This window comes from Diceros bicornis, chromosome 16 (genome assembly GCF_020826845.1).
Source record: "Diceros bicornis minor isolate mBicDic1 chromosome 16, mDicBic1.mat.cur, whole genome shotgun sequence".
NCBI lineage: Eukaryota > Metazoa > Chordata > Mammalia > Perissodactyla > Rhinocerotidae > Diceros > Diceros bicornis.
In genome coordinates, this window is record NC_080755.1 from 26,111,137 (window position 1) to 26,130,713 (window position 19,577).

A 19,577-nucleotide genomic window follows, 5' to 3' on the forward strand; every position below is an offset into this window, starting at 1 on the left:
CACTGGGTCGCTTGAACTCTTCTGAATGTGTAAGTTTCTGCCATTACAGAGGTCCTGCCAAGACCTTCTTGGAGCTACAAAGGCTACTAAGGACCAGACCTTCAGTTCTGTCTATACAAATAGAAAAATCAGGATGTGTGATCTGAGGAAATAAATAAGTAACATGCATGGCCCTTATCTCATTTTATTTCCTTTAGATCATTTCAGCCGAAGCTGAAAATATTTAAGAATGGATTGGTGGTGAGGCCAGGACCCTCAGGACGGTTTCTGATTTTACCTTCTGCACAGTAAAAGAGAGAAACAAAGAATTTTAAAACATTCTGCCTGGTTGGAAGGGTGGGTAAGAAAAGGAAATAACACAGGCATTTCTGTGATTGTCCAGGGGTGGGCATGAGTTTAAAGAACAAGAGGCACATGCTAGGTCATCTGTATCTGAGTCCCAAAGATCGTCCACTGACCGCATAATGACCTTCTCTATAAAGTTCTTTCTGGCTGAGTGGAAATGATAAGCCATTATAATGCCTCAAAGGTGAAACAATATTTTAAACTATCTTGTATCCCTCTACATCTCATCCTTAAAAGATATCTATGAGTCTGAGATATTAAAGTTTAAGGGGTCACCTCACTGTAGACTCATAGAAGCACAGAAGAAAACTTCAGGATCATCTACTGCAAATGGAGAACCTGTCAGCCTGGAGGAGCTGTCTTTCAGTGACTCATAGGCCTCCTGGATTCTGCTTATTACACTCATCAAGGTGACTTCAGAACAGAAAGTCTTTTCCAAAAGTGCCAACCTTGAGAACAAAGAGTACATTGATTATATTTTGCAGTGATGTTTGACCTTCTCTCATGCCTCTGCCAAAATGAATTATTTTCCTGCCAGTTACCAAGAAGGCCAGTTTCTACAAGATGCATAGAATCCAACAGCAGAAATTTAAAAAAAAATTTTTTTTAACTTTAGTAAATTGGGAAAACTTTTGAAAGATTTTTCTGATTCATCTAAAAACACTACTTCTTTGAATACAGGGACTAGAAGCTTTTTTTTTTTTTTTTTTTATTTTTCCTCTTCAGCCTTGAAGTCATGCCACACATGTACTTTTCTATCACCAAGTTCCTTGTGGGGAAAAAAAGAGCTCCAGATTTCATAGTTGGGAGAAACCGTTATGGTCATCTTTTCCAGCCATCCTTCCAGTCCGTGAAACCCTTTACAACATCCCCACAGGAGGTCATTCAGATTTACAGAGCTGGAAATGTTCACAGCATAGTGGGAAGGGCATGGGAATGGAGGACAGAAGACAGTGTCAGTTATTCCATTTATATTGCCTGCAATATCCTCCTGATTTGGAAATTTACATAAATCCATGGTTCTCTGGAACTTCTACAACCTTCTTTACCCTGGTTATTACAGTATCTTCCAATCAGAGAAATGTGATCTATATCAGGGTTTCTCAATGTTGGTACTTTGCCATTTGGAACCAGATAATGCTTTGGAGGGGTGGGGGGCTGTCCTGTGCATTGTAGGATGTTGAGCAGCATCTCTGGTCTCTACCCACTAGATGCCAGTAGCACTCACCTCCCCCCACCCCCACGCCTGGTTTGACAACCAAAAATGTCTCCAGACATTACCAAATATCCCAGGTGGCCCCAGAGAGGAGAGGGGGAGTGTGTGCAAAATGTCCCCCAGATGAGAACCACTATTCTAAATTAAGAATGCGTTCTGTGATATACAGAGTCCCAAGGAAACTCCAGATTATTTACTTTTTAGAGAGGGTTAGTTCGGATCATAATTATTTCCTTAATCAAGTAAAAAAATAGTTCCACAATTGACAAAATGTTGGTATAAATCTCTTGGGTTTTTTGTACAATGAGTGTGGAGCAAATATTTTCATCTATCACGCCTTACTGAGTGTCTGTGAAAACAGACTATTGCAATAGGTGTGATAAAAATGCAAATAGCAGAACTGTTACGAAGATCCCAAAACACCCTTAGCTTTAAGATGCACATTAATTTTTGTAACTTTTTAGTGTAACACATACAGAAAAGCACACATATCACAAGTGTACTGAATTTTCACAAACTGAACACACCATGTAACTAGCAACCAGATCAAGAAACAGATTACCAGCACCCCAAAAGCCCTGACATCATCCCTGCTTACTCACTCCCCTCTTGCAGGACCTTGATCATGCCGATATTGTTCCCACCCCATGGCCTGGCTGTTCCCTTCGCAGGGCTCTGCCCGACCTGCTCCCTCATTCCATTGTGGTCTCTATGCAGATAGAACCCTTTCTGAGAGCCTCCCCGCAGTCCTGAATCACTCTCTACCACCTTGTCTCTGCTTTAATTTTCTTTACAGCTCTTATCACAACCTATTTTTGTCTATCTCCTCAACATGTAAGAATCCAAGAGGGTAAGAGCATTCTATTACTTAGCGTATTGTAGGAACTTCAGAAATTGAAGGCATGAATAAATCCAAATTTAGAAATTTTAAGATGAGGAAAATGCAAGTCTTAGAATTGAGGAAATGACATCGTAATTCTATTTACTGAGTGCCTGCTATGTGCCAATCTTTGCAATAAGCACATTTATGTTTTATTTCTTTTAATTTGCATAATAACCCTGCAAAATGAGTGTATCAGTTAGGTTGCTCTCAGATGTAGGGAACAAAACCCAACTAAAGGCAGATTAAATGAAAAGAATATGTAATATCTCATAAGAAATGGTTCAGGGATGAGTGGCTCCAGAGTTGACTCAAAGATATTATGGTTTCAGTTTGGCTTCTCTGCCATTTTATTGGCTTTCTACTTATGGTCACCGATGGCTATTGCCATTCATTCCAAATATCATATCCTTGCTCAACAATCTCCAGAAGTAGGTGAAAAGAGAGATTGTACGTATGTTTCTCTTCTTATCAGCAAGGGTGATCTTTTCCAGACTCTCCTAATATCTCATTGGCCAAAATTCTCTTACACATTGTTATGGACTGAATATTTGTGTCCCCCCAGAATTCTTGTATGGAAGCCCTGAGTCCCAATGTGATAATTCTTGGAAGTAAGGCCTTTGGGAGGTAATTAGGTGTAGGTTGTGAGGGTGAAGCCTCCATGCTGGGATTAATGCCCCTATAAGGAGAGATGCCGGAAGACTTTCTCTCCACCCCCAACCCCATCCCATGTGAGGACATAGTGAAGGGAGCCCTCACTGGGGAACTGAATCAGCTGGCTCCTTGATCTTGGACTTTCCAGCCTCCAGAACTGTGAGTAATAAATTCTTGTTGTTTAAGGCACCCAGCCTCTGGTTATTTTGTTATGGCAGCCTGAGCTGACTAATACATTTATGCCTATACTAGTCACCATCAAAATGAATGAGGCTCTCACGCTTGAGCATTTTACTGATCATTATTCAGCTCCATGAGCTGAGCAGGGTCTATCTGATACCTGGACAAAATACAGCTCAGTGAACACTGCAGATGAGAGGAAATGGCAATTAGCTATAAAATCAAAAATGTCTGCCACAGAAGTATTATTAATTCTCATGTTACAAATAAGGAAACTCAGATTAAAGCAGTTTATTTGGCAGAATCAGGATTTTAATCTAGGTATGACTATTTCCAAAGTCATACACTTTCCACTGAATGATACTGCTACTCAAAAATAATTAAAACAGAGTCCCTGATAATAAAGTTAAGAAAAGCTCTATCTTGACGACCTCTCCTGAAAAAGTGGCTGAGGAGACTGGAAATAATTTTATAACGTATGTGCTATGCCCACACCCAGAGCTTGGCTAAATACTATTCTCCAATATGAGAAATCAGAACTCCTTGGAGAAATGGCTCTTTCTCAACTGAGACAGGGAAAATACAAGATGAGCCTGGAGTATCCTGTGATGCTAGGAAGAGCTTAAAAAACAAAAAGATGGGGACATGTGAAAAGGACACAGGATCTAACCTTAAAGATCTTCCAATGGCCAAATGGAACTGTTTGAACAACAAAATAAATAAAATAGTATTGGATTATAACCCACAGAATAAAATAAATATGCATGAGTCCATGCTGATATAAATGATTGAATAGATAAGGAAGGAAGAAGACACAAATCCTTCTCACCAAAGAATTACAAATAATATGTATAGATGCCCCACTCAAAGGAAGTGAAACTTAATTGCTCTCCTCCCCCTAGTCCTCACCCGAAAGGTGAGCTAGACTTAGTGACTCACTTCCAAGGAACAGAGTAGAGAAAGGGAAAAGTAGTAACTTTATAGTGGAGAAACCTACAAAGGCCGCCTTAACCAATAATGTCGTGTGGCTATGTACCCCTGATAGGATGTGATGAAAGGGACACTTCACCCCAACTCTGTGGTGTTCTTTCCAAAAACACATAACCTTGCACTAACCATGAGAAAAACGACAGATAAACCCAAATTGGAGGATATTCTGCAAGATACTTGGCCAGTACTCCTCAAAACTGTCAAGATCATAAACAAGGAAAGAATGAGAAACTATTACAAACCAGAGGAGGCTAAGGAGACATGAAGACTACATGCAATGTGGGATCCTAGATTGGATGACTGCCAGAACAGAAAAGGGACATTGATGGAGAAAATGGTAAAATCTGAATAAATTATGGAATTTAGTTAACTGTGCATTATCTAAATGTACAATGTTAATCTCTTAGTTTTGACAAATTACCATCGTTATTTAAGATCTTAACATTAGGGGAAAATGGGTAAAGGAACCTCTGCACCATTCGCAACATTGTGTAAATCTAAAATTATTACTAAATCAAAAATTTATTTAAAAAGAAGTATGTGCTAGATAATTGAAACTGAGTATTAGCTATGTTGACGCAAATAACCAATAACCATTGTATAGGTAAGAGAGATAGGTGAGTTTTGCTTGAGCCAAACTGAGGATTATAACCCAGGAAGGCCTTTTCCAGAAAGGAAGAAAGCATTCCAGAGAAGCATGGTTTTCAGTACAGTCTTATCTCTTTTTAGAACAAAGCACATAACGTTAAACATGCCCAGGATACGTATTCATCAAAGTTTCAAAGAGGTATTCAGTTGCAAATTAGCAGGTCAACTTGACCCTGATATCCAGAAAGACTAACCCCAGCATTACCAATAGGGCATAGGAGGGGAAGTATGCATTCTCATTTTAAGAGAGTGATTCTTTACTTTAATAGTTAAGCAGATGTTTAATGTATGTTTGATAGGCCATAGGTCAGGCTTTTTAGTTCAAGCTGAATCAGTTTTGAACCCAAATAGTTACCCACATACCTCAATATGTGAAAATCTCTTGTCAGTCTGTGGTTGTTCATCGTACTATTCACTTTTTTTGTATATATTTGCAATTAAAATTTTTTTGTGCTATTAAAAATAAGTAAATTCATGAAATAAAATATAAGATTCTCAGACAAACAGTGCATGATTTCACTCATGTGGAAGATAAACCAACACACGGACAGATAGAACTGTTTGGTGGTTACCAGGGGCTAGGGGGGTGGGAGGTGGGCACAAGGGGTGGAGGGATGCACTTATATGGTGACTGACAAACAATAATGTACAACAAAAATTTCACAATAAAAAAAAATATATATAAGGTTCTCTGCTTTCAAGATATTGCAATCAAGAGTAACAAAGTTTCTTGTGTTAACTACTGAGACAGTAATGAGTAAGTCAGACTGCACTGTCTTTATCCGTAAACGAACAATTGATATTCCATATCATGTTCTACAACCTTGCTCCTCAAGAACCTGTAACTTCAGCATCATTTAAGCTCTAGTTAGAAATGCAAAGTGTAAGGCTGAACTCCAGACCTACTGAATTGAAATCTTCATTTTAACAAGATCCCCAGTGAACAAAATACACATTTAAGTTTAAGAAGCACTGTTTGTAACCATGTGATTTTCTGTGTTTCTTAAATAACAGCTAGCAAGTACATTCCAATAAAAAAGTCAATACAAATACTCTTATGAAGGGTTTACCTTTGACTAAAGGACTATAAATTGCTCCCTTTTATTTACATCCTGGTAAAACACATTATATTTGGTCAGAATGATAACATTTACTTAAAATAACACATAATTATTATACTTTTGCTAGGCCTGATAAAATTCTAGGGAAGAATAAAAGTGGTAAATATTAGATCCAGCCAACCCCTTAATATGGCCTGTACAAAGAGGAGAGACAATGGTTAGGAGGCTGGGAATGTCTCCTGATGATGTGACACTGAGGAATCTTAGATCTAGTCCCTAGACTTGCCTTTCCAAAATTCCCACCAGAGAAACATGCAGAGAAGTGATCCATCTCAGCCTTGCTTTTATTTGTTTTTCATACCATGCCACCTCTGAAAATATATAAATTTAGGGAGGACAACTTTGGTTAGCGATATCTCTGGCCATTGCTAGCTGGGTAAACTAGTAATATAGAGGATGAAGGAGACATAATAATATCTGACCATAAAATAGAAAATTAGCCATGATGGTTCATCTGCTCCAGAGGGGCTCATACTACAGGCTGAACATCTACTGTCCTTGAGTTTGTCTGCGGAAGGATAGAGGCAAGAACATGTATTGACAAGATAGAGGAAAGAAAGGAAGCTGAAGGATCCACATGTAGTACAGATCCCACAAGAAGCCTTCAAAGGGAGGTGAATAAGTGAAAGAGACTTGGAAATTTTAGAGAAAGCCTTGTTTTCCATGTAGTTCTCTGTTTTCCTGTAGTTCCATTTACCAACTAGGCTTCATGAATCCATGTGACCTGAGATGCAGGTGGGAAAAGGCAAACAAGACTGAGAAAATCCAAATTAAGACAGATTATAATGAATTAATGCATACATGGCAGTTGGAGAAGTAAAGGCAATAAATATAGACAATTATTTCAGTTTGGAATTATAATAAAAGAAAGACATGGAGCAGTAGATTAAATGTTAGCAGAAACAAGGGCAGAGTTTTTTTTTTGAATTTTTTCAATTGATGTTTTAATAGTTTATAACATTGTGAAATTTTTGGTTGTACATTTTTGTTTGTCCGTCACCGTATATATGTCTCCCTTCACCCCTTGTGCCCATCCTCCCTACCCCCATTGCCCCTGGTAACCACAATACAGTTTTCTCTGTCCATGTGTTGGTTTATATTCCGCATGTGAGTGAGATCATACAGTGTTTGTCTTTCTCTTTCTGGCTTATTTCACTTAACATAATATCCTCCAGCCCCATCCATGTTGTTGCAAATGGGACAATTTTGTCTTTTTTTATGGCTGAGTAGTATTCCATTGTGTATATATATACCACATCTTCTTGATCCAATCATCAGTCAAGGGACAGTTGGGTTGCTTCCACTTCTTGGCTATGGTGAATAATGCTGCAATGAACACAGGGGTGCATAAGCCCATAAGCCTCTTTGGATTGTTGATTTCAGGTTCGTTGGATAGATTCCCAGTAGTGGGATGGCTGGATCATAGGGCATCTCTATTTTTAATTCTTTGAGGAATCTCCATACCGTTTTCCATAGAGGCTACACCAGTTTGCATTCCCACCAGCTGTGTATGAGGGTTCCTGTTTCTCCACATCCTCTCCAACACTTGTTGTTTTTTGTCTTGCTGATTATAGCCATTCTAACGGGTGTGAGGTGGTATCTTAGTGTTGTTTTGATTTGCATTTCCCTGATGATTAGTGATGTTGAACATCTTTTCATGTGCCTATTGGCCATCTGTGTATCTCCTTTGGAGAAGTGTCTGTTCATTTCCTCTGCCCATTTTTTGACCGGATTGTTTGTTTTTTTGTTGTTCAGTTGTGTGAGTTCTTTATATATTATGGAGATTAACCCCTTGTCAGATGTATGTTTTGCAAATATTTTCTCCCAGCTGGTGGGTTGTCTGTTCATCTTGATTCTGGTTTCGTTTGTCTTTTAGAAGCTCTTTAATCTGATAAAGTCCCACTTGCTTATTTTTTCTTTAGTTTCCCTAGGCTGGGTAGGCATGTCATCCGAAAAGATTCCTTTATGACCAATGTCAAATAGTGTGTTGCCTATATTTTCTTGTATGAGTTTTATAGTTTCAGGTCTCACCTTCAGGTCTTTGATCCATTTTGAGTTAATTTTTGTAAATGGTGGTAGCAAATGGTCCACTTTCATTCTTTTGCATGTGGCTGTCCAGTTTTCCCAACACCATTTATTGAAGAGATTTCCTTTCTCTATTATATGTTCTTAGCTCCTTTTTCGAAAATTAGCTGTCCGTATATGTGTGGTTTTATTTCTGGGCTTTCAATTCTGTTCCATTGATCTGTGTGTCTGTTTTTGTACCAGTACCATGTTTTGATTACTATTGATTTGTAGTATGTTTTGAAGTCAGGGATTGTGATGCCTCCAGCTTTGTTCTTTTTTCTTAGGATTGCTTTAGCTATTCGGGGTCTTTTGTTGCCCCATATGAATTTTAGTATTCTTTTTTCTATTTCCGTGAAGAATGTCATTGGGATTCTGATTGGGATTGCATTGAATCTGTAGATTGCTTTAGGTAATATAGACATTTTAGGTATGTTTATTCTTCCAATCCGTGTGCATGGGATGTCTTTCCATTTCTTTATGTCATCATCGATTTCTTTCAATAATGTCTTGTAGTTTTCATTGTATAGGTCTTTCACCTCTTTGGTAAGATTTATTCCTAGATATTTTATTCTTTTTGATGCAATTGTAAATGGTATTATCTTTTTGAGCTCTCTTTCTGTTAGTTTGTTATTAGCACACAGAAATGCAACTGATTTTTGCAAGTTGATTTTGTACCCTGCAACTTTGCTGTACTTGTTGGTTATTTCTAATAGTTTTCCAATGGATTCTTTAGGGTTTTCTAGATATAAAATCATGTCGTCTGCAAATAGTGAGAGTTTCAGTTCTTCGTTGCCTATTTGGATTCCTTTTATTCCTTTTTCTTGCCTAATTGCTCTGGCCAAAACCTCTAGTACTATGTTGGATAAGAGTGGTGAGAGTGGGCAGCCTTGTCTCGTTCCTGTTCTCAGAGGAATGGCTTTCAGCCTTTCCCTGTTGAGTATGATGTTGGCTGTGGGTTTGTCATAAATAGCCTTTATTATGTTGAGGTACCTTCCTTCTGTACCCATTTTGTTGAGAGTTTTTATCATAAATGGATGTTGTATCTTGTCAAATGCCTTCTCTGCGTCTATTGAGATGACCATGTGGTTTTTATTCTTTGTTTTGTTGATGTGGCGTATCACGTTGATTGATTTGCGGATGTTGAACCATCCCTGAGTCCCTGGTATAAATCCCACTTGATCATGGTGTATGATCCTTTTAATGTATTGTTGTATTTGGCTTGCCAATATTTTGTTGAGGATTTTTGCATCTATGTTCATCAGGGATATTGGCCTGTAATTTTCCTTCTTTGTGTTGTCTTTGTCTGGCTTTGGTATCAGGGTGATGTTGGCCTCGTAGAATGAGTTCGGAAGTGTTCCATCTTCCTCTATTTTTTGGAATTGTTTGAGAAGGATAGGTATTAAATCTTCTTTGAATGTTTGGTAAAGTTTACCAGAGAAGCCATCTGGTCCTTGACTTTTATTTTTTGGGAGGTTTTTGATTACTATTTCAATCTCTTTACTTGTGATTGGTCTATTCAGATTCTCCATTTCTTCTTGGTTCACTTTTGGGAGGTTGTATGAGTCTAAGAATTTATGCATTTCTTCTAGATTGTCCAGTTTGTTGGCATATAATTTCTCATAGTATTCTCTTATAATCCTTTGTATTTCTGTGGTATCCGTTGTAATTTCTCCTCTTTCATGTCTAATTTTATTTATTTGAGCCTTTTCTCTTTTTTTCTTAGTAAGTCTGGCTAAGGGTTTGTCAATTTTGTTTATCTTCTCAAAGAACCAACTCTTTGTTTCATTAATCCTTTCTACTGTTTTTTTGGTCTCAATTTCATTTATTTCTGCTCTGATTTTTATTATTTTTCTCCTTCTGCTGACTTTGGGCTTTGTTTGTTCTTCTTTTTCTAATTCTGTTAGGTGTAATTTAAGGTTGCTTATTTGGGCTTTTTCTTGTTTGCTAAGGTGGGCTTGTATCACTATGAGTTTCCCTCTCAGGACCGCTTTTGCTACATCCCATATGATTTGGTATGGCATATTTTCATTTTTGTTTGTTTCTAGATATTTTTTCATTTCTCCTTTAATTTCATCAATGATCCATTGGTTGTTCAGTAGCATGTTATTTAATCTCCCCATTTTTGTCACTTTCCCAGTTTTTTTCTCATGGTTGATTTCCAGTTTCATAGCTTTATGGTTGGAAAAAATGCTTGTTATGATTTCAATCTTCTTAAATTTATTGAGGCTTGCTTTGTTTCCCAACATATGGTTTATCCTTGAGAATGTTCCATGCACACTTGAGAAGAATGTGTAGTCAGCTGTTTTTGGATGGAGTGCTCTGTATATGTCCACTAGGTCCATCTCATCCACTTTTTCATTTAAGTCCACTGTTTCTTTATTGACTTTTTGTCTGGATGATCTATCCATTGGTGTAAGTGGGGTGTTAAGATCCCCTACTATTATTGCATTGTTGTTAATGTCTCCTTTTAGGTTTGTCAATAGTTGCTTTACGTACTTTGGTGCTCCTATGTTGGGTGCATATATATTTATAAATGATATGTCTTCTTGGTGGAGTGTCCCTTTTATCATTATATATTGCCCTTCTTTGTCTCTCTTAACCTGTCTTATCTTGAAATCTACTTTGTCTGATATGAGTATGGCAACCTGCTTTCTTTTGTTTGCCATTAGCTTGGAGTATTGTCTTCCATCCTTTCACTCTGTGCCTGTGCTTGTCTTTAGAGCTGAGATGTGTTTCCTGGAGGCAGCATATTTTTGGGTCTTGCTTTTTACTCCATCCTGCCACTCTGTATCTTTTGATTGGAGAGTTCAATCCATTTACGTTTAAGGTAATTATTGATATATGAGGGCTTAATGTTGCTGTTTTGTCACTTATTTTCCAGTTCTTTTGCATTTCCTTTGTTTCTTGTCCCATTTGTTTCGGACTGCCAATTCAGTTTGGTTGTTCTGTCTTATGACTCTTCTAGTTTTCTCTTTGTTTATCATATGTGATTTTGTTTTCATTATTTGTTTAATGGTTACCTTGAGGTATATATAAAAAATATTGTGTATGAGATAGTCCATTATCTGATGGCCTCTTATTTCCTTATGCTAAGTCAATTCAGTCTCTTTCCTCTTCCCCTTCTAAGTTGTTCTTGTTATACCTTATTCTTTTTTTTTTTTAAGATTTTATTTATTTATTTTTTTCCCCCAAAGCCCCAGTAGATAGTTGTATGTCATAGCTGCACATCCTTCTAGTTGCTGTATGTGGGATGCGGCCTCAGCATGGCCGGAGAAGCGGTGCGTCAGTGCGCGCCCGGGATCTGAACCCGGGCCACCAGCAGCGGAGTGCGCGCACTTAACCGCTAAGCCACGGGGCTGGCCCTGTTATACCTTATTCTATCTTGTGTTGTGGCTGTGTGTTTACAGTGATGAGGTTATATTTATTTTTGGTGATTTCCTTCCTTTGGTCTTTGATTTTGGTATTTAAGTGGTTGCTAACCTATTCTGGTAAAGATCTACTATTTTTGTGATTTTGTCTGCCTATTTTTCTCCTTGCTCCAAGCTTTGTATTCCCTTTCTCTTCTTTTTTTCGGGCCTGAGGACCTTCTTCAGTATTTCTTATAGTGGGGGTCTCGTGGCCATGACCTCCCTTAGCTTTTTTTTATCTGGGAAAGTTACTATTTCTCCATCATATTTGAAGGATATTTTTGCTGGATAGAGTGTTCTTGGCTGAAAGATTTTGTCTTTCAGTATTTTGAATATATCATTCCAGCCTCTCCTAGCCTGTAAAGTTTCTGTTGAGAAATCCGCTGAGCCTGATGGGAGTTCCTTTGTACGTTATTTTTTGTTTTTGTCTAGCTGCCCTTAATATTGTTTCTTTGTCATTGACTTTAGCCAGCCTTACCACTATATGTCGTGGAGTGGGCCTTTGCCTGTTGCCGTATTTAGGCGACCTATTGGCTTCTCTTACTGGTATTTCCTGCTCCTTCCCCAGATTTGGGAAGTTCTCAGCTATTATTTCCTTCAATAGGCTCTCTGTTCCTCTTTCCCTTTCTTCTCCCTCAGGAATACCTATAATTCTTATGTTACATTTCCTAATAGAGTCAGATATTTCTCGGAGACTTTCTTCATTTCTTTTTAGTCTTAGTTCTCTCTCCTCTTCCATCTGGAGCATATCTGTATTCCTATCCTTTATAATGCTACTTCTTTCCTCCATATTGTCAGCTCTGTTCTTTAAAGATTCCAGATTCTCCTTTATCTCCTCCATTGTATTCTTCATCTCCATGAGTACTGATTGGTTTTTCTTTGTGATTTCAATCTCTTTTGTGAAGAAACTCTTTATCTCATTGTGAATTGTTTGTCTGTGTTATCTTGTATTTCGCTGAGTTTTTTTATAATAGCTATTTTGAAATCTCTGTCGTTTAAGTTATGGATTTCTGTGCCTTCAGGGTTGGTTTCTTGGTGCTTGTCATTTTCCTTCTGGTCTGGTGATTTCATGTACTTTTGCATTGTGGTTCCTGTATTCGCCTTATTTTTCCTCATCCTGGAAATATCTGGTTGCAATTTCCACCCACCACCACTGTGTGGGTTCAGGGCTGTGTAATCTGAGCCCCCTGCACTCTGCCCCAGCTGCTCCCTGTGATCAGCCAGCCGCTCGGTCTGGTCTGGTTGGCTGAGCTTCAGTGTCAGGCATGTGGGGAGGGGGGCTCTCTCTTTTGCCCACTGGGTCCCTGGTGTGGGGGGTTTCTCGCTCGCCCCTCATTATCGACTCTCCTGGGGTGCTCAGATGTTGATGGCACCCCTGCAGCAGTTCTGAGTCCTCTGGGTGGGAGTTTCCCACTGGCTGAGAGAGCCCAAAGAGCTACGGTTTCCCCACAGAAGGCCGCCCCTCCCCACTCGCTGGGAGCCACTCGGACCCAGATCGCTGATGTGATGGGGAGGGAGAGGATTTCTCCTGACCTCTCCCCATTTCCTCCCCCCCCCAGCAAGTCCACTCTCAGATGTGCGGCAGTTTGGATCTTTCCGATCTTCCTTTTTGCTGTCTAGGAGTCCATTGTTATTCTGTGACTGTTCCTTTTGTTGTATCTTATAGGGGGAAGAGTTTACGGGAAAGCTCACTCCGCCATGATGCTGACGTCACTCACTGAGTTTATTTATTTTTAAGATAGGGAAGATCTAAATATGTTTGGTTGCCAATGGGAAGGAAATAAACCTGTTTGATTAGCCAGTGGTGAAAGAAGATAAAAGTTAGTGGAAGGAACAGGGTTCTTGGAAGATAAATGTGGGAGAACAAGCAGAAGAGTTGAAAATAAAGAACATAGAGGGTGGTTAACCTTGGAAAGGAATCAGGACACCTCTTCCTTGTAGAAACAAGGGAAGGAAAAGGTGATTAAAGATACAATCTCAGTCAAAGAAAACGTGGGGTCATCTCCTAAGAGTGAGTGGGTTCAGGGGTGTGGTCAGTGTAATTGGTGTATTCTCCCGAAGTTTGGAATGGTATGATAGGGCTACAATAAGAGAGAGACAAAGATAACGTAGGTTATGGTCTGAATGAGCACACTTTTGAGAACAAAAGGGTTGCTAACAGGTGGGATGCCTGCACAATAGGTGTCAGCTGGAGTCTCCTGGGCAAACAAATATATGGTCACCCTAGAAACGAGCACTACCCCTATGGAGGGAGCAGCTATTAGTGTGGATGTGTGACGGATCCATTCAGCCACTGCAGCTCTCTCTAGCAGCATTGCCAGTACAGGGTCAGAATCAAAGAGAGTAATAGGCTTACAGAGCTGGGAAAAAAGCAATGCAGGCATATTACAAGGTCAAAAGAATGAGGGATCCTTGACTTATTAACAACATCTTTGGAATGGCTGGCAGTAATCGACTAGCATTGTCCAATAGCGTTGTCTACAATGGTGGAAATTTCCTCTAGCCACTTGCCTTGCAGCTGTTGAGCAAATTAATTATTAATTTCAAATAATTTTAGTTTAAGTCTAAATAGCTACATGTGGCTACCATATTAGAAAGTGCTGGTTTAGATTAAGCCAGGAGAAAAGAGACGCCAAGAGGAGATTAATGGACTATAAAGAAAGTGCAGCAAAAGTCAAAAAGCAGAGTAGGAGTTTATTGTGCAGATTTTAGAGTAAATGTAACTGTGTTTAGTTCTGTTTAATGATGAAGTCTAAGTGTGACAGTGCTTGATAAGAACCAAAGAAAAGAGTTGGCGGGATCGAGAAAGTTGAGGAATGATGTCCAAATATGGACAGTCATGTGTGTGACCCTGGACCCAGGGGGGTAATGGGAGGTAGCGGGGTGGGGGTGCTGCATCTCACACGAAAGGCCTGAGGGAACGTCATTGGGTCCCAGAGAACGTGAGATGAAAACTGTAAAGTAAGGAGAAGAAAATCAGCAAATGGCTAAGATTTCAAGAGGACAAATTTTGCTTTTGTTTTTGTTTTTCAGATATTTGTTGAGTTCTGAGGGGTTTTCTGGAGGAGGCAGTGTGGATCAAAAAGAATGTAGATTCCTTCCTCTGGCCCTGGTTGTAGCAGAGAGACAAAGGGGAAAATTAAAATTGATTTCCTTTTGACAAAGGAGGATAGTAGTGGTGTTTAAACTTTTCTTTTGTAATATCTTTAGTATGCTAGGTGGTAGGTCATTCATTAACAATGTATTTTAAACTGAATTGAATGATAAATTGTATTAACAAATAATTTTATTTTACAGATCTGCTTTAACTTTGGAAATGGACTCCATTTAGAGGTAAAGCACCAGGGGGATTATTTCTGTCTTTTGGTCTCAGAGGCTTAATTTCATGGAACACAATTTGACTGTGCCTTCCCAGATTAACAATGCACACTTCCTTAGACCCAGCTGTTCCCATTCAAACAAGTGCACAGGAACATATATCCAGGGATGTTCAGTGCAGCATTTTTTGACAATCTAAAAGTCCATCAGTAGGAGAATGGTGAAACAATTTATGGTACATGGAAGAACGTGTATGATGAGATATTGAATGAAAAATCAGGGGGCAGAATGAGAAGTATAGTATACTTCCATTTTTATAGGAAGAAGACCTTTATACGTGTGCAACTGTATGGTCCTGAGAAAAGATCAGAAACAAATATTAACTAAGCTGCTAACAGTGAATACTCTGTGAAGTATGAGTGAAAAAGTAGAAAGAAATTTTTCATGTTTACATTAAAAACTCCAATATTATTTCAATTTTTTAATGTAATTTTTTAAAGTTATAGAATTTTTTTCAAATAAGAACAAAAAAATTCAATGACCTAGTGATAACCAGTGTAAATATTTTGAAATAAAATACACATTACGTAGAGCAACAAAACAAGTAAAACATAGAAAAACAATCATTTTTGATCTTAAGATACTAGGTCAGCTGTATTGAAATTTTCCTTTGATAGAATATATATTTTTATTAAAGCCAAACTAAAAATTTACAGAATAGTTTTCTACTTAAGATTCTGAAAACAAAAGATGGGCAATTTAATCCTTTACCCTATCCTTAAAAATAAATTCATTAACTGACAGTTTCACCAGTTTTAGCTAAATTGATAACAGGTTACTAAGATTTAGTCTTAAAGCATTTAATAATTCATTTTTAATGAGCCACCACAAGAAAATGAAACTTCATTTTCAGTTAGTAAAAAAAAAATTCTTGACATGGTATATTATTTTTAATTTGCCCAATTCTAAGGTCACTAAATTATTCTTTAGCCTTTTTAGCTCTTCAGTCTGAGAAATCTTTTTTTACTGATAAAAACTAAACCCCGCCACTGTATTGTTTGGAGACAATCTCTTGAATGCCTATAGAGTTCACTAGAATGTATACATTTCCTCTTTGAAAATGAATCCTGTTAAGAAATATGAAATTTATATCTTAAAACTTGCACAACTATTTTTAAAGTTGTAGTAAATTTAGTAAAGTCTAGTAAATTTAGTAAATACCATACTAATGTCTTAGGATATTTAATAATTTTTTGGCAATATTTTATTGTTCTAGGTCTTAAACACAAGAAATGAGAATAAGCTGCTTTCTAAACATACTCACCTAGTGCGGCAAAAGCGGGCCTGGATCACCGCCCCTGTGGCTCTTCGGGAGGGAGAGGATCTGTCCAGAAAGAATCCAATCGCCAAGGTATCTTCTAAAGAGGAACAGGAAATATATGCATATGTTTAAAATACGTTGTGAAAGACTTTTATGTTCACTTTAAAATTTAAGGAAAATTATATAATGTAAAATTACTGAGTCTTTTAATATTCCGTATGTATTTGAAAATTAGCAGAGCTTAATTTTTAGCAGAAAGTGCCAACCCGAAGATCCGCTTTCCCATTCTGGAAGATACGTCATTAGCGAAAATATATGTAGTTTGGGGCTTTGACTCAACTAAGAGTTAAGGGATCTGGCACTAGTTGAATCTTTGTTTAACACACGGTGTTAAACATACTCCAAATAAGACATTATATCTGTAGGGGAGGAAAAATTTTTTTCCTGCTACCCTCTTAGGTTCTCTGGCTGGGGCCCTGTAAATTGGACTGACAAAAGACAGATTAACAAGAGAAAAACAAACAGAAGTTTATTACCATATGTATCATGCATATAATACCTGGGAGTACCCGGAGATGAGAAACTCAAAAGTTTGGTTAGAACTTGGGCTTATATAGCATCGTAGCAAAGGAACGATAAATTTTTATAGAAGGGACAAGGAAAAGGACCTTGAATCTCTAAGGGGTAGTAAATGGCTAATGGTAGAAAAAGGCTAGTTAGTAAAGTTTGTTATGTGGATTTCTGGTGTCATCTCTAAGCCAGTAAGGGTCTAAAGTTGTCTCTGATGATTGACTTTTGTTCTTCCTGGGAGAAAGGGCAAGGAGGGCACCTTTACAGATTTTTGTCCTGCTTCTAGGCAAAAGGGGGAGGGCAGAGAACTTTTCTCTCATCTGCTTCTTCTCAATTGCCTTCAACCTCAAAATAACCCTATACCAAAGTGTCTTATTTTCAGGTGGCATATTCTGCCACACTACACATAAAAAGTAATTTTCAAAATTAAAAGAACCAATATCTAGTAAGTAGGATGACCATACATTCTACTTGAGACAGTCTTCATTTATGCCCATTGTCCTGGCTTAATAATTCACAACTCCCCTTTTGCCCTCAAACTGTCTTTTTTTTTTTTTTTTTTTTTTTGGTGAGGAAGATTAGCCCTGAGCTAACATCTGTTGCCAATCCTCTTTTTGTTGAAGAAGGTTGGCCCTGGGCTAACAACCATGCCCATCTTCCTCTACTTTTTTATATGTGGGACGCCTGCCATGGCATGGCTTGATAAGCAGTGCGTAGGTCTGCACCCGAGATCAGATCCCGTGAACCCTGGGTCACCAAAGTGGAGCGTTCAAACTTAACGACTGGCCCCACTATCCTATTGTTGGATTATGATAATCATACTAATATGTATCTCAGACTTAGTATGTGCAAACCTGAACCCTTGATTTTTCCCCTAAAGCTGTTTTCCATAGGTTCTACCCATTTCAGTAAATGGCACTATAATTCTATCCAGTTTTTAAAAATTGTGGCAAGTACTATCAGGTCTACCCCCAAAATATATCCGAAATCTGCCCGCCTCTCTACACTGCCACCCCCCTCGTCCAGGTTACTGTCATCTCTGACCTGCCTTACAAGAGAGCCCTTGACCTGTCTCACTGCTTTCACTCTTGCCACCACCCCCGTCCCCCCAACAGTCCATTCTCCAGACAGCAGCCAGGGTGAGCTTTTGAAAAGACAGGTCAACGCATGTTCACCCCCTTACCGGGACCCTTTCAATAGCTTCCCGCTGCAGTGGAAGGAATAAAGGCTCTACCCTGGCCTGCAAGAGCTCTTGGGGTTTGTTGGCCTTGACCTCCTCTCTGACCTCAGCTCCTCTCACCCCCCCATCCTGCACTCTGCTACGTCCCTAAACCCATATAAGCTCATTCCAAGCTCTCACCCTTCGCACTTGCTATTCCCTCTGCCTGGAATCCCCTCCTTACAGGTATTTGCAGCATCTCACAGGATCAAGCCTCTGCCCAAGTGTCACCGTTTCAGAGAGTCCCCTTCCCTGCCTCATCCCGTCTCTTTCTATCCCATTACTCCGTTTCAGCTTGATTTACTGCTCATTCCACTCCAGGATGTTATGCTGTATGTTGCTTGCTTGTTGTCTGGCTCCCTCAGTAGAGTGTAAGCTTCCTGAGGGCAGGGGCCTAGTCCTTAGGCTCACAGCTCATGCCCTGTGCCCCGAGCAGTGCCAGCATCCAGCAGGTACTCAGGAAATATTTGTGTGAATGAATAAATGTTCATACCCAAGTGTTACCTTCCTCTTTCCACTCTTATAAATGTCATACATGAAGAGCTCCTTAAAAAAAAAGAGCAGCTATGGAATAGAAGACAACAATTTCCTTTTTCCAGCAACATGTTTTCATAAAAGCCTTCTAAAATCTAAATTTTTGTGTGTGTGTGAGAAAGATCAGCCTTGTGCTAACATCTGCCAATCCTCCTCTTTTTTTTTTTTTTTTTCCTGCTGAGGAAGACTGGCCCTGGGCCAACATCCGTGCCCATCTTCCTCTGCGTTATATGGGATGCCGCCACAGCATGGCTTGACAAGCGGTGCGTCAGTGTGCACCTGGGATCCGAATCGGCGAACCCCGGGCTACCACAAGGGAGCATGCGCACTTAACCGCTTTTGCCACTGGGCCAGCCCCTAAAATCTAAATTTTTCATTACAGTTATATTACATAATAGTATATGTAGTATTGTATGGTATATATACAATCAATTAAGTTTTTTTGTTTTGGTTTGCTTTGGTTTTGTGAGATATCTGAGTCATTCACACATTCTTTCAATAGGTTTCCCTAAAATGCATTGATTCTTTGGGGTTCAATAAGTGTTAGCTGTTCTTACTAATTTTTTTTTTTTTTTTTTTTTTTTTTTTGTGAGGAGATCAGCCCTGTGCTAACATCTGCCAATCCTCCTCTTTTTTTTGCTGAGGAAGACGGCCCTGGGCTAACATCTGTGCCCATCTTCCTCCACTTTATATGGGACGCCGCCACAGCATGGCTTGCCAAGCAGTGCGTCGGTGCAGGCCCGGGATCCGAACCAGCGAACCCCGGGCCGCCGCAGCGGAGCGCACGCACTTAACTGCTTGCGCCACCGGGTCGGCCCCTGTTCTTACTAATTTTAGTTATACAAGTTGTTAAGAGTAAAATTTACATAAAAAGCAAAAGATCTTATTAAATTTCCCCAACTTTCCAAATTTTCTAGAGGTAATACTCTCAACAGTTTAATATCTTCCAGATCTTATGAAATGCATAAATATGTGTATACTTACATACTCTTGTGTGCATATGTATGTACATACAAACCAACAATTATGTTGACACACAGTTTTGTTTTATTTTTAACATAAATGGAATTATATAATACCTATAATCAGTACATAAAGATCTAGAAT

General features: G+C 38.9%; 1 protein-coding gene across 1 annotated transcript in view; it reads left to right on the forward strand.

The window, feature by feature from the left end:
- DSG2 (desmoglein 2) overlaps positions 1-19,577 on the forward strand; it is a 62,214-nt gene that overhangs the window by 14,307 nt on the left and 28,330 nt on the right. The window contains exons 4-5 of the mRNA XM_058556547.1: positions 14,806-14,841; positions 16,103-16,237. Coding sequence (XP_058412530.1) covers positions 14,806-14,841; positions 16,103-16,237 — 171 coding nt within the window. The remainder of the gene's footprint in view (positions 1-14,805; positions 14,842-16,102; positions 16,238-19,577) is intronic.